This window comes from Lipophrys pholis, assembly GCF_963383615.2.
Source record: "Lipophrys pholis genome assembly, chromosome: 17".
Classification (NCBI taxonomy): domain Eukaryota; kingdom Metazoa; phylum Chordata; class Actinopteri; order Blenniiformes; family Blenniidae; genus Lipophrys; species Lipophrys pholis.
In genome coordinates this window covers 4,380,303-4,395,518 of record NC_137643.1, presented here as the reverse complement: position 1 = coordinate 4,395,518, position 15,216 = coordinate 4,380,303, and the positions used below count along the sequence as shown (strand labels likewise).

Below are 15,216 nucleotides of genomic sequence, written 5' to 3'. Positions count from 1 at the left end.
CGAGCTTTACTTGTAATGAGCGAGGCCTATCTGAAGGAAGCCGGCTCGGACTGCCCGAGGCTTCGTATCAAAGACCGATGATTCCCATTTCTCTTTCCCTTTAATGAACTTGTTTCTTTTCTCTCATGGACTCCTGTCACTCTCACCGTCTTTCTCACTCTGTTTCCACGCACTGCTTGGTTTAAACTGTTTACATTGAGGATGTCATCCATCCTTCATGTTGGGAAGACAAAGACGTCAAATAGTTTGTGGATGGTTGCGTAACCTCCTCTCCCCCTTGTCTCTTCTCCTGCCTTCAGGTGTTTGGGCTCAGAAAGTGCGAGTTGCAGAGGAGCTGGAGGCGTATCCCACAGAGTCTGTTGATCTCCGCTGCCAATTCATCGATGGAGGAGGCCTGACCAAGCTTACACAGGTCGGTGGAGGAAAAACAACACTGAACAAACTAAAAATGGAAAAGTAGGACTCACATTGTAGTAAACTACATTGGCATTCATTTAAAGTAAAAATACTTTTTATTGGGTAAGTCCTGCTAAGATTCCTTCATTCTGAAGACAAAGTTAGAAGTTTCGAGGAAAAATAATGCAGATTTTTGCTCTTTATAAGGATGTGACTGAAATATTAAGCACATAAAAACACAAACTGCAGGTTTGTTGGTCTCTCTTGTTCAGACTTGTACCGTCTGTAACGGCCAACACATTTAAGAAAACAATTTTCAGCTTAAAATTGCTGAGCAAGCATCGTAGCAGCGTGGCCGAAATAAGTGGCAGAACAGGTTCGATGGTTCTTCTGCTCACTAAGGAGCTTTCACAGTGTCAAATCATTGGAAAGAAGCTTTGCAGGAACTGGATTATCTAGGCCCTCTTGGGAAGATCCCAACATAAAACTTTAAGGGGGTGGACAGAAATGTAACTTGATCACAGATACAGAACCTAGTGAATAAATCCCCAAGATTTCAATCTGAAAAACACCCTGTCAAAGTAAAGCCGTGCTGCAGAGATCTGTGAGGATGTGTTTCAGACCCACGACAAATTCTCAGGAGAGTAAACAAACACTGGGAGTGGACCAGCTTTTCACTCTGGGTAATGATAAGCTCGCATTTGAGATTTATGGCCGGAGCAACACGTTGTCTGGTGAGTCAGGCTCATATATTCATGGGATTTCAGAAACAAGAATTGAGAGAACTGCATTAACTCGACTCCCCTCCAGAAGAAGTCGCCCTCGTAGGCCTCTGAGACATTCTGCTCCATCCTTCTTTATAAAACCACATTCAAGCTTCAGCATGATAATCACTGTATTTTTCACACTTCAAGTCACAACCTGAGTATAACTCAACTCCTGTCAAAAAGTGTGCCATGAAAAAACAAACATATATTTTGGTGTATTATTGTTATTATGTCCGTGCACCGATGTAACTGCACCTTGATAATCCTCAACCACCAGCTGCTGTTCCGGAACCTTCCGTCAATCTGTTCCTCAGCCCTGGACGTCGTGTTTTAAACCCACCATTTGCTCTTGTTGTGTTTTGGGTGTCTGTTTACACGACAACGGAGACCAGAGCCACTGAAAACACAACGTTTTGTGAATGGCTCCCAAGGTTGAACTTTTCGAAAAACACTCCGACTCTGTCTCCATGTTGACGGAAGAAAAGTTTCAGGAAACACTTCGGGGTCTGTGAGCTGTGTCCATGTAGACGGCAGAAACGCTGCTACTGCGCAAATGTAGCAGTAAATAGTTCTTCTGCCCATGTTCAGTAGATATGAACAATGTTTTCCTCATGACTGCAAATGAACACTGGCAAAAACATCCCGCATGCACACACTTTCTCCTGATTTGATTGGTTCGTTTTTATCGGAAATTAAATGAATATATTTGATTTTGCAGTGATGCAGTGAGATTGTTTTTTCATTACCATCACATTGAGCCTATCAAAGGGAAAACACTCTAAAATTCAAGAGCATTTCTGAATATTCAGTTTTCCTCCCAGTGCTGATTCTCTCCTCAATAATATTCTAAACTAATACAAAAGATTAGTGGATGGATGGATGGATGGATGGATGGATGTAGACCGAGATGAATATTTGGCTTCACGTTGCTGTCATTTTCACAAGGATTTTCAATGAAGGTTTTCAATGGATGAAAATGGGGGGAATCGTCCGTCCGTCTGTCCGTGAGTTCGCCTTATCTAACTTAGCTGGATCTGATCTTGGCTACCTGAGAAAAAACCCTGGACAGGACATCAGTCGGTCGGTCCCATTGCAAATTACATACACTCCAATTCACATGTAAGGGGAATTTTAGAGTTCCCAAATAACCTTAAAATTGATGCTTTTGGACTGTGGGAAGAAACCAGACAACTTGCAACATGCAAACTCCACACAACACATCCCCCAAGGCCAACCCGGACTGGACCCAGGCTCATTCTCACTATGAGGGGAGTGTGTTAACCACGAGACCACTGCATAACCTACCTATATTTACACATCAATATACTGTACTTCTTCAAAGTAAGCCTTGGGCAATATTAGGTCCATTCAATACAAAAACTAGAGCAGACCAAAACTCTCCACAAGGCGTATTAGTTTTAGATTTGACCCTTGATCTGTTAGTTTGACACAATTTTATCAGAAGAATTCTCGGTGTAGTTTTGGTTGATGTTGAGGAAGATTCAGTGTGTTAATAATAACAACATTCTGGAGCTGTATGAGCACTCACGGTATTTGCTTCCTCCTGCTTGCAGTCTTTTCTTCAGCTTCATCATTTAATCATTATGACCTCTCAGCAGGCCGGGATGAAACTGCAGATGAACAAATTACACAGTGAAGCCTCGCACTCATTTAAAACATCTGTCCATTATGTGGCCGTTACCTGCCTCTTATGAATGTCCAGAGACTGTCAACACCAATCATTATCATGTTGAGCGAATTTTAGTAATCATCTGTGAAAATTGTCTTTTCTAGGTATTCATTAAATATTTTGTTACACTTGGAAAAACTAATTTCATTCTCTGTCATGTTCGGGGTTAACTAAATTTTCCACACATGCAGCTCATTTCATTTCAACTGGATTTAAATAAACAGACAGCCCCGAGTGCGCACAACAAATAAAACAAAAATGAGATCTTTTGATGATTTGAAAGTCAATTTATTTTTATCAAATCCCAATTCACAACATATCTGACACCACCTGAACTGTTCTGTCCTTTCAAACCTCGGGGAGAACACAGCAAAATGCTACCAGCTGTTGGCAAATTCAATTTGATCCCGTGTGATCTGTCCCTATCTCAGGTGTGGATGGGATCAATATGTAATTTGCTCACATGGAAAAATAAAGCACCCAAAAACACCAACAGAAATTGCAGACAGCTAAATTGCCTTTTGTGATATTTTCCTGACGATCACAGTCTGAAGAAGGATTCTCATCCACTAATTTTTGAAGACGTCTACTTTATAATCCATAGTCGCCTCCGTGCCCCTCCACGCCTTCTTCCCTTTTCCTCCACATGTCGTACATTTAATTGATGTTTGCTAAATGTGTATTGATGCCCTTTATTCCCACTCCTTCCTGGAGCACCACTTTAGCCTGCAGTTTGTATTCGCTGTCTCCTTGAAAATTGCAGAGTGAAATTAAATCAATTTGATATACCATCAGAGTATCCCCTCACGCGGTGAGGCCTCGCACAGCCGCAGCAGATATCAATATATCGTTCACACATCAGAAGCCTAACTGCCTGTAAAATGACAGTCTTTCATATTACCTTCTTTAAAAATAGCAACAACATCCTTCAGAGAGTATTTACACGACGAACAGGCGATTTATTTAGCGTCCCACTCAGATAGCTTTAATTGAGTCAGACACTTGGTGCGCGATATTATTACAGGCTGCATAAATTAAACATTGCAATAAGTATTTACAGATATATGAGAAATGATGGCCTCTATATATACAGTATATGTATATTCCAGTTATTATGCATGACAGGTTCTCAAAGTAATCAGTGATTAGGTGTCATCATTTGCTCATTTGTCTCATTTACCACCATGGTCAGCGGGTAAAACACAGCCGCTGCTGTAACGTTGCTCTTTCAGGCAGCTGGAAGGAGATTCTAGAAGTTTTCATGATCGAATCGCTTCAGTCTTCGTGAGAAATGGCCTCACCTCAAGTTTGAGGGTGACACAGCAAGACGCTTCAACCAACTGTATTTAGAAATACTCATTGTAATTAATCCCCCCAAGATATTTTGGTATACAATATGATATACTGAAGCACGATAATAAACAAAAAGCTTATATCCACCAAATTTCTCACCAACCTGCTCATCATTATAAGAATGATTCAGAACGATAGAAAACATTTAATTCACAGTTGTGATTTACGGGATTTACAAAATTCAATCTGTCTTTGAAAAACAAAACCAAAAAAAACTAAAAATTTCACTCCAAAATAGGAATTACACACTTTTAATAACTGTGATGGCTTTTTGTATGTTAAACTTGAAAACTTAAGAACTTTGATTCTGCACTGAAAATCATTTTTGTTATTTTATGATAAACAACAAAGAAACCGTAAACTTGGAATATTAATGTTTTCTTTTTCTGATGCATATTACTAATTTGTGTATAACTAAATAAATAATACACAAAATGTTATATTCAAACTGTATATGTCTTGATTTATACAATATCGTTGAGGATGTTGGTATTTTGTTTATTCAATACAATGTTTTTGATCAGTCGTGACCAAACCCGGTACAACTTTTATAAACTTTTAATCTCAATATTTGTTTCTCTCGATTATACACAAACAGTGAATTTATTTTTCTTGATATAAAGTAATATGAGCTCATCTGGTACATTAAAAATGTCATTAATGTCAAACAATTGTTAAACGAACAAGCATGCGTCGTTGGTAGAAGTCAGGCCGAGAAGGCGCCGTCAGTCTGTATGTTCAACCCAGGACATTTATTTTTGTGGCGCCATTTAATTTAGTTTTTCTCCCTCTTGCTTTTCCTAAATATTCTCTGGATTTCTTGTTCATGCAAACATGAATATATACACTTTGCAGATTGTTCTTTTCAAAACAATCACATCATAATAACCAGGATCTGCAGTCGCTCATTTTTAGCTGCTTGCAGGTTATTCAGGTAAAAATGATGCCAAAGATTTTAATGTTATTTTAGTGCGAGACAGTAATAACCATCAGGTTCTGTCTTCCTGTCAGGTATCTTGGATATGGGAACCCGTCGATGGACAAAGGGACAACATTGCGGTCTACCACCCGGTTTATGGACAGAGCTTCCCCAACTTGTCCTTCAAGGACCGGGTTGCGTTCCTGCACAACAATCTGGAAAACCCATCCATTAGGATTTCTAATCTCAGGATGTCCGACGCTGGTCGCTATACGTGTGAATATGCCACCTACCCCTCTGGAAATGAACAAGGAACAACGACGCTTATCATGCTCGGTGAGTAGAAAGACATTAAGTGTGCAGCGCGTGAGCCTTGTTACTCTGACAGAAGTCATTTGCATATTTCAGATATGGCTGACTGCCTTTCATGCTTACATGTGAAGGGTTAAAGCACCAAAAGGTCAAAAGTATTTCCACATTCCTGCAAAACAGAGAAGTGCTTGAAACAGGCTTTGAAAAGCTCTTCTGCTACATCAGCCTTGACAGGCGCCTCCCCGGCCATCTGCTTATCACTGCCTGCTATGAAAGAAGCTCCCGCCGGACCCAAGGTCTAAGAAGAGGCAATTTAAAGCATTTTGACGAGTATTCTCAGCGTATAGCCTGTTACACACCGACTGAAAAGAAAAAAAAAAAAAAAAAGAAAGATTACCTTGGAAGATTGTGATTCAGATGCCGCTTTACGTGTTAAGTATCTTTGTGTGCGTTTATGCAGCTAATTAACAACAATGGAGTCATTGGTGAGCAGTCCGCTGTGTTTCATTAACTGTGAATGTTTATTACAGCTGTCACTGCTTTTTGTTTAGTGCGTAATATTGTAAAACTCGCCTGAATCAGTATAATTATGATAACGCCAAAAAAGTTTGATCGAACAGTGAATCAACACAGACTTACATGATTTGAATTTCTCCAAAACCCAATTCATTATCAAGGGTCTTTATTTATCATTTTGGGATTGCACGTTTGAAGTTGGTTCATAATATGTACAGAATATTACATCCTGTATTAATTGACAATTTAAGCATTACTACAATCTGTTATGACACTGAGTTGTAGAATGTTTGAAGTATTTAGAAAAGTGAGAACTTATACAGTCAAAACTCTTTTGAAAATATTGTATTTTTAAACAATAATTGGATATTTTAATGTTTTTTTTCAATAGCTGGATCAGTCACTGACAACACACACTGACAACAGTAATGGTCGATTTTTTTTTCAGAATGCAGTTAAAAAAGAACAAAAGAAGAAATAGTCAGACAAGTAAAATATAGTGGTGAACGAAAACAGAAAAAAAAAAACTTAAATAATTGAGAAGCAGATATGTCAAGAAAGAAAATCAATGGACTAAATGAGGAAATATTTAATAATATAATGACATTGCATGAATGTTAGTCTTTAAATGTACTTCCTCATCTCCTCCGGCACATCATTCAGAAGCCGAACGGCCTTCTGCTTGTGTATCAATTTTCTTCTGCAGCTTTATTGACTTACCTCCTTAACTTTGTGTTGTACTTTGTATTATCATGATGAGGAGTTCAGCATGAATGGAGTTCGGTGGCAGAGGTTCACCGCTGCGCAGTAATACATTGTAATTTGTGTAAACAAAGACATCCTCAGGATCGACCTCTGCTGCGCCCTCTGATATATTTGAATACTTAAAACTTTCAGTTTAATTGGTGTCACGTCGGCTTGGTGAGAATGGCTGCATTAATTACTTGTTGAGGACTCTAACAATGATAATTAAAAAAAAGAAAATGTCACCAACATAAAATCAACCTAGCTTTGTGTTGCAGCAATCAGACCACAGACAGAGTCCAATTTATACACCTAACTTCAGTCCAAAACAGAAGTAATAGTTTAGAACAGTGAACTCAGATTTGTATGGAAAGTTGACGTGTGCACTTTGAGTTTTATATGTGTCCCTTTGACGTGTTTACGCAACATTCTCAGGTGAAAAGCATGACAACGGTGGTCGGAGTTTCTTAAAACCTTTGAGAACGCCTCCCAAGGTGGAACCTTTTAAAGGTGAAACATGCAGGGCAGTCCTCCTGGACCGGAGCAGTGGACTCTTGAGGCCAATTCATACTCCATAAGAACAAGAATAAGGACTCCAACTCCATAAGAACAAGAAGTTCGGCACTCCGGGGTCCTGCCAAACAAAATGACTTCATTGTCTTGAGATTCATGAGCTGGCCGGAGAAAGTTGGTTCCGTTATGCCAACCTGCCATGTGCCGCGCATGCACTTTCCAGCTCGCTCATGACTGTATAAGTCATATTTTAATCATGTTTTTCATGTAGCCGCGCTACTGTATGAGCCCGGCAGCTCGTTAACATGTTGTGGGGCGGAGTTACGTGATGCACCTGAACGCATCACTCAGCTCTCGCGGTTAAACCCGGACCAACACGGCGACTCGGACACAAACGTTCTCTTTTAATAATGAAACAGTTCAGCGAAATGTATTTCTGAAAACATTTGAAGCGAGAAATAAGCTGTACGGTTGAAAAGTTAAAACGCAGCTTCACAGTTGTGTGCCTGCCGTGAGGGGGCGTGGCCTACAAGTTCGACAGTTGTATTGAGAGTATGAACTCTCCCACCAAAAAAGAATTTTCACATGAAGCAGAATTCGTCAACCATCACCTCGAGTTGAGAAAGATTATTGTAATGGTTTAATGATGTCTTTTTGGTAATAGTGGTTAATCTCTGAAGCAACGCATCCACATTGTCATGAAAAGATGTTTTATTTCATTGTCGTACTGTTGCAGAAATGTCACTGGCATTTCAATTCACATGTATATGTGCATGACTTCTGTCAAATTTCCTAGTTTCCGTCCTCATGGAGCCTCCAGGATGTTTGCAGAAGGGAAGTGAGGGAGACAGATTGTGAAAGAGACAGATGGATGTTTTAACAACAAGGGGGAAGTTATGGTTAACTGCTAATTTGGTGAGTTTGTGAACATAGTCAGCCGTATAATCTGCAGCAGTGGCTCTGACACACAGCTCACAGAGGCAGTTAAGGTACTTCAAATCCCTTAACGCCCTATTGCTGCAGTTTACATTCAGATGTACTCCCTCTCCGACTCGTAACACAGTCAAATATTAACACAGATATGAGATACATGATATTCATTACATTTTTTTTTCCAGCTCAGTGTGACTAGTGCTCATCACATTTGATTCTTACAAGTCGGCTTGGAAATCATAAAAATCTCCTCAATCCAGAGTTTATTTGAAAATCATCTCTTTTTTTTTCCCCCTCAATATCAGAATATTTCAGTCATGGATGGACTGAAAACAGGAACAGCTCAGTATAGAGCTTTTTTGGCAAATAGAAGTGATTGCATGAATTGTCGGACTTTAAAGACCCTCATCTTTAATTAAATGAAAGGTTATATGAAATTAAGCAGACATAAGATACTGTACATATCTGTGAGCATTTGTTCTCGGTTCCCAGCAGGCTTCAAAGCCACGTACACTTTGCCAAGAAATCTGGAGAAAGGCTTGACGTTACCTCAGTGTCTTGATTTTTGAAAGTGAGTGGATGTTTAGCTGCTGTTAGCATGGGACACATCCTGTTTGTAATCGGAGGCAGCTGGTGTTATTCATCCACCCACATGTCCTCCCGTTTGCACTCCGCTTACAAAGGAGTCAGATGCCGGTGTCTTTTTTTTCTCTTCACATTTAGCAGCAATGTGTGAAGGCTCCACGCTTCAATTTGAATAAAAACAGTTCTCTTGATTGTTTCATGAAAGAACCACGCTGACGTTATAGAAATGGCCCATAGCAGGAGGAGGAGGAGGAGGAGGAGGAAGAACAATCTGAGATGATGGACTCTGAATTGAAAGTGTGAGTTTACTGACTGAGCTGTTTAATGCAACCGTTGTTTCTATTCATCGTTGCATGAGGGTCACGTTTCAGCCCTTTTTTTTCTTTGGCACAGAGCGGGTTCAATTTCAGAGCCTTTCGTGTGTTTGTTCTCAATATATTCAAAGAAAATCAAAAAAGTCTGATTTTCTCTGGGTTTTGAAAGGTTTTGTATGTTTGCTGGCAGAATAAGTGGGGCGACACTGTGAAGTTAGTGTGTTGGTGTCAAAAACGTGGATGTTGTAAAGGGTCTGCAAGTTCCATTGGGGGCAGTACACAATACGCAGCCAAAGAATAAAGTGATGTCAGTACCCCGCGTGTTACAATACCTTTCATGTGCTCTCCAAACTGGGCAAGTCATTTCTTTTTCCCCATATTTTTTTTTTTCTCTCTTCTTTTTAGCAAATCTTCACGCAACAATCAAACCCACTTTTGCAACTTCCACGTAGAACTAAGCACACAGGAGCTGCAGAACTTGGCCGTGTTGCAGAGAAATATGCCGAGATATTCTGGCCGGCTTGCAGATGGATGTGGGCTAAGCCTCCTAAACTGCGACTGCTGGCACAGAGCAGCGTTAGACTGGGAAATACCTGCTGGAAAGCTCACTGGCTCGTCTTTTGTCTGGGGCTGCTGCAGAGCCAAGCCTCGCATGGACAGTCTGCTCGATGGAAATGCACTTGGCACACTAAGTTCCTCGAAGTCACTGGGAAACGGTCATATTTTACCTTGTGTATCGAATCCATATCAGCCAATCACATTAAATCTTATTGAATCCATGGCAACTTATTGCGTACAGAACCAGCAGGACCCCGGTCATATCACAACTTATTCAAGTGTGAATGTATAATACTGACAGCCAATCGTATTATAACTTATTGGATACAGCACCGCAGCCAGCCAATCTTATTACCACTTATTGGGATGTGAATAAAGAATCACGTACTTGGCAGTGAGTGATCTCATATCGTCTTGGATGGGGCCCGTGCACAGTGAATGGCAGCCTATTATACTGGATCCTAATGGGCACAGTGCGGCCAGCCGGACAGAATCACATGTGCAGGTGCGTCAGAGTCGAGTGAATCAATTGCCTTCTTTCGAAGTGCTCTCGTACTCTCAGGGTGAAAACCTGTCCGTTCTGTTTTGAATGTGAAGGGGGAGATTTTAAATGTGCTCAGGTTAAATAAGACTGGATGGGGTCACTGGCTGGAGTCCATGGACAACACAAGTCGATAAAAGACAGATTGGAGAGGAGCTTCTGAAAACATTTCTTTCAGCCAGAAAGGAATCAGTGGTGGACTTGACCTCCAGAAGTGGAGCCTGCTGCTTTTCTTCTGGCAAAGAGCTTTTTAAAAACAACAAGCCAGCGTTATAATGAATATCATTAATCTGGACAGTGTGTGAAGCTCCTACTGAGCGACAAACATTGACTTGATACTTCAGTGTGGATCCTTCAACCATGTAGAGAAACACTATATTCTGTATTTCATGTACAAATAAAGGGAAGGCAGTTTTCACTCTTCTTGACTTCCAAGCTGCACTAAACATGTCAACCCTTCATCTATCCAATAGCACAACCCCCCCCCCCCCCCCCCCCCCCCCCCCCAGGTACTGTGGTGCTCATGTTTTCAAGATGATTGGCTGGTAGGTTGTTCTACACATCTGGAAGAACCGGCACCAGCACCCCTGTGTATTGAGGCTATTTTAATTGCTTCTTTCCTTCAAGTGGTCCTAGGCTGTGATGTCAGACTCATGACGTTTCTGTGTTTGTGTGTGTGTGTGTGTGTGTGTGGGGGGGGGGGGGGTGCGAGCAAGCGAGCGTGCGTGCATGCGTGTGCGTGCATGTGCGTATGTGTACACACGAACCTGTGCAGCCAAAGAACTTTTTATTATTTTATAATGTCCATGTGAGTTTGGACCAGATCCCAGCTGATTACTCTGAAAAACATGTTATTGGACTCTGAGTGGAAACAAGAGTGAATGGAGGGAAATGCACAGAGAGAACATGAAGCTCAGTGCAGAAAGGCCATCAAACCCAAAAATGATCAAACCTCAAACACTGTCAATGGAGTGAGAGTGCTAAATTAAATTCCATCGTGTGGCCCGATTACAATGATCTGTTACTTGTCATTTAGAAGAAAGTACTTAGTCACTGAAAGTATTACTTTTTTTTTTTAGTGGAGACTTGGTAAACTCTTACGTTGATTAGATTTGTCATATCTAGAGAAAGTCGACTTCGATCTGGTGTGAAGTAAAAATGTCACCATGTTACTGGGTGGCTATGCTAAGAGAGAAAAACAATAGATATTACACACTGTCTGTACAGGTACTAGTTGTTTCCATCTATCACCTGGCCAGACCGGGGATGTGGAAGCTGGAGCCAAACACAGTCGAACTATAAACAAAACCGTCCTGGAGAGTTTGATGTGATGTGTGTGTGAAACGATTAATACAGGAGAAAACTGTTCTGGTGTGAATTCACTGCAGGTTCTGCGAGTCTTCTCAACTTCCGTCTGTCTTGATAAACTTACTTGAAAATAAATGTTTTGGTGAATGAATGAAAACGGTCTCTGTGTGAATATTAGTATAACCAGATTCTGCTCAATTCTATTGTGGACAGATGTTTCCTAAACCTACGACAGTCCTGCGTTTAAATCATGTTTTCATGCAAACTTTGGCATTTTCACTTAATAATGCAGGTGGTTCAACAATGAACAAATGCTCCCTTCTCCCTCTGAGCCCTTTTTTAAAGTGTTAGTGTTTGCTTAATACATTCAGTCGCAGCGAAGTGGCCAACAGCAGTGAGGATGTAGCCGTCGGGCAGTTCCCAGCTGCAAATTTGAAATGAGAATAGAGTCGTGCACTGAAGAAATCATCTATACCAAGCAAGCTTCGCCAGAATGACTAAAGGTTAAAAAGGAATCATAGATTTGTTCAGGCTGCTGTTAGTGTTCAGTCACTGTGTCTGTAAAACCACATCTTTATTAAACTGAAATTTTAAAACATTTTCAAGTGAAAACGCTGAACTTTCACTGCGTTTTAGGATGGCAGAGTCACTGCAACTTTTTCTCAAACAGCTCCCAAGGAAAAACTTTTTGAAAACCGCTTGGACTCTGTGTGGTTTCATGGGAAAAACAACAGCGCTCACTAGTGGCCTGGCATGCTAACTACATCATTTCTGTAGTTTCTGTGGAAACAGACATTGTTATGAAAACGTTGCTGTTAAAATGCGATCGTTTTCTAAAACGGAAAAGCAAAAACGATGCATTTCCACTTGAAACATTGTCGTGTAAATGTAAATGTAAGTGAGACGTCCTTTCCAGCCGAATAAGAAACTACAATCGACGAGTAAGAACTTATTATTCATCTTTTATACAAGTCTCTCTGACCTGAACTGGTCAGCGGTCCATCACACTGAGCCAGCAGAAGGATCGTTTCCAGACACTGAAGATTAGTCAGTATTGAGTGGTTAGTTTTTCTCACCTCCCAGTGTCATGATCCTCAGATCCAGGCTTTGCTGAGAGCATTTTCATGTTCCTCCTATGTGTGAGTGGGCCTTTTCCAGGTACTCGGTTTCCTCCCACACTTCAAAAACCTGCTTTTAAGGTGGATCTAAACACACAGTCTGTGTGTGTGTGACTGTCTGATTCTCCGCCCCGTGATGGACTGGTTATCTCTCCCTGCTTTTTCCATGTTGAGCAGAGATCAGCTCCAGTACCTCATGATGAGTGCATCCAGAGTGCAGCGTTTTTCAAATGCACCAATCTCATCTCTGTGTAAACATGTGGAAAACACAACTTTTGTGAACAGCACACTACAGTTGCAGTCATTGATTTTTCTTCACCTGTGCAGGAGATTCACAACAATAGTAAAGGCAGATCTCACAGTTCTTGTGCTGCACAGAGTTCACAATTTTACCACAACTACCTGGTTCACATAAAACATGGACACCAGATATGATGGACGGACGGACGGACGACTCCTGTGAATTGCAGCAACATGCTCCCATGTCCTGTACCTGAGTCGTTCAGTCACACTGGAAAGTTAAAAAAAAGAAAAAAGCATCATATTTTACATTTGCCCTCAAGTGGCGCCACTGGATCAGTCAGAATACTGTTAAATGCAGCAGCACAAAATCTTTTAAAATGGGAGGCCCCAAGGTGCTTTTAGCTTTTGTCTTTACAGGCATGTCTGAGCTGCGTTTAGAAGTCAAAATTAAGTGTTTTCTGCTTTTAATTTCTGCATAACAATAGTGCTTACAGAAATGATTATTAAATCATTGTAACTCAAGCTTTTTCACTTAGAGCTCTCAAGCATAAATTAACTAAATCAGTGCAAAGCCTGAAATAATTCCTGTTTTTAAACCGTTTTGGGGGCCGATCATGAGTTGTCACATGTCAAAGCATCACACACAAACAGCACAGGACGCATTGCCTATTGCTGTTTCCTGAATATTCATGCAACGCTAACATCGGGGAAAACACGCAGAGCCAAGCAGATGGTTTCTCCGACAATGACTAGAAATGTTCAGCAGTGGGGTTTCAAGCTGAGAGAAGATGTTTACAAACCTGGGCAGCTGGTGAGACATGAATCCTCAAAATTTAACAACATTCACAAGCTTTCATTGATTTTTGGCTAATGCATGCCACAAAGTAGAAAAATACATATCACTTGGCTGCCCCTCATTGGGGCACACCAGTGAATAAATCCATGTTTAGAGAGAGAAGGGGGAAGTTTGAATTGTGCCACCAGCCAAGTGCTTTTAAATCGGTTCTACAGGCTCGTTTTCTGTGTGAGCAGAAGCTTGTTCATGCTCTCACTTCATTTGAAACATCTGGTGAATCATTGTCCTTGACGTTTTATTTTGCCACGAACCACAAAACTTGAGGAAGTCACCAGATTTACCAGTTGATGGTTGTAGCTTCCGGCTTTTAGTTTGTTGAAGCTGACCTGACCATTTCTTTCATGGACTACTCAAAGTGATCGCATCGGGTGAGATTAGTTTGCTTGAAGCGAGTGTGCAAGTCAAACTGCTTAGTTTTAATGATAATAAGGTCAACGTGGTCCGGAAGCACATTCGTATCCACCCACATGTGCGATATTGACATTCATGGACTGAGTGCATCAAACTACCTCTCATCCTGTTTGAGGCTTGTTATTTTGAAGGATGCAGTCTGGCTTTGCCAACCCCTGCTTCAGGACAAAAACAAGTTTAACTCGTCTGCCAGCCTGATTGCATTAGCAACTATTGATTTATTATGTTTTCATTTCCAGCTGTAACAAAAAACTTGATCTTTACCAGCCAACATGGCCGACCATATTATCGTAAAATGTGACGACTGCATGGGGCCCGTTCAAGAGCTGCACAGAGTAATAAATTCCAAGAAGGAGATTACTTTGGTTTTGAAGTGCTTGGTTTAAGGCAGTAAATGGGTTGAATAGGTACATTTTAACAGTGGGGGAGGTTGAAGTGGTCTGCACACTGGCCTCTATCCAGCCTCACGCAAAAACACTGCATATACAATCACAGACTCGGTGCATCATGTCAAGTGAATATACATATTTTTGGCAAAATGATTGTTATGCTCTGGGTTTTCTCATCTCTTGACAACATCAGGGTCACATTCTTCTTGCCCCCACATTGCATTTGCAAACTAGTGACTTATGTTCGCAATTCACGCTCGCGGCATCCAACAAAGGTTTTAAAGCCGCAGCTTTATAAGTCAGAAATCTGAAGAAAAATTTGATGCTGATCACAATCTACCTAACAGACTAAATCTCATAACGTTGTGTACTGTCTGGGTCAGATTTGCTTGTTTAAAGGGAGTTTATGGGTTGGATAGGTCCTTGTGTATTAAAACAAGATTATTGCAATCTGGACGCTCATTCAAATAATGTACGACTGTACGACTGCTTCTTCTCTGCTTTATAGAGCAGGTTTTTTTATTTTTTTTTATTTACTTTTTTTAAATCTGACATGTTATTCCCCAGTTCTTGATAACATGAAGGTTAAGTTGTTCCTGATACCAGATTGCGCTGACTGTGTCTCTGAGTTTGTGTGACCGAGTGAGGGTCAAATGTAAGTGATAATGTGTGTCAGTACTGGGCTTCGCTAATTTCCTTCCTGGGATTCTGGTTGGGTTTAATGCAAACTCTGTCACGATGACAGATGTC

At 40.9% G+C, this 15,216-nt stretch overlaps 1 protein-coding gene across 1 annotated transcript in view; it reads left to right on the top strand.

The window, feature by feature from the left end:
* The window catches only part of pvrl2l (PVR cell adhesion molecule related 2 like), a 198,156-nt gene that overhangs the window by 139,939 nt on the left and 43,001 nt on the right, over nt 1-15,216 (top strand). Inside the window, exons 2-3 of the mRNA XM_080485757.1 lie at nt 300-412; nt 5,218-5,461. Coding sequence (XP_080341883.1) covers nt 300-412; nt 5,218-5,461 — 357 coding nt within the window. The remainder of the gene's footprint in view (nt 1-299; nt 413-5,217; nt 5,462-15,216) is intronic.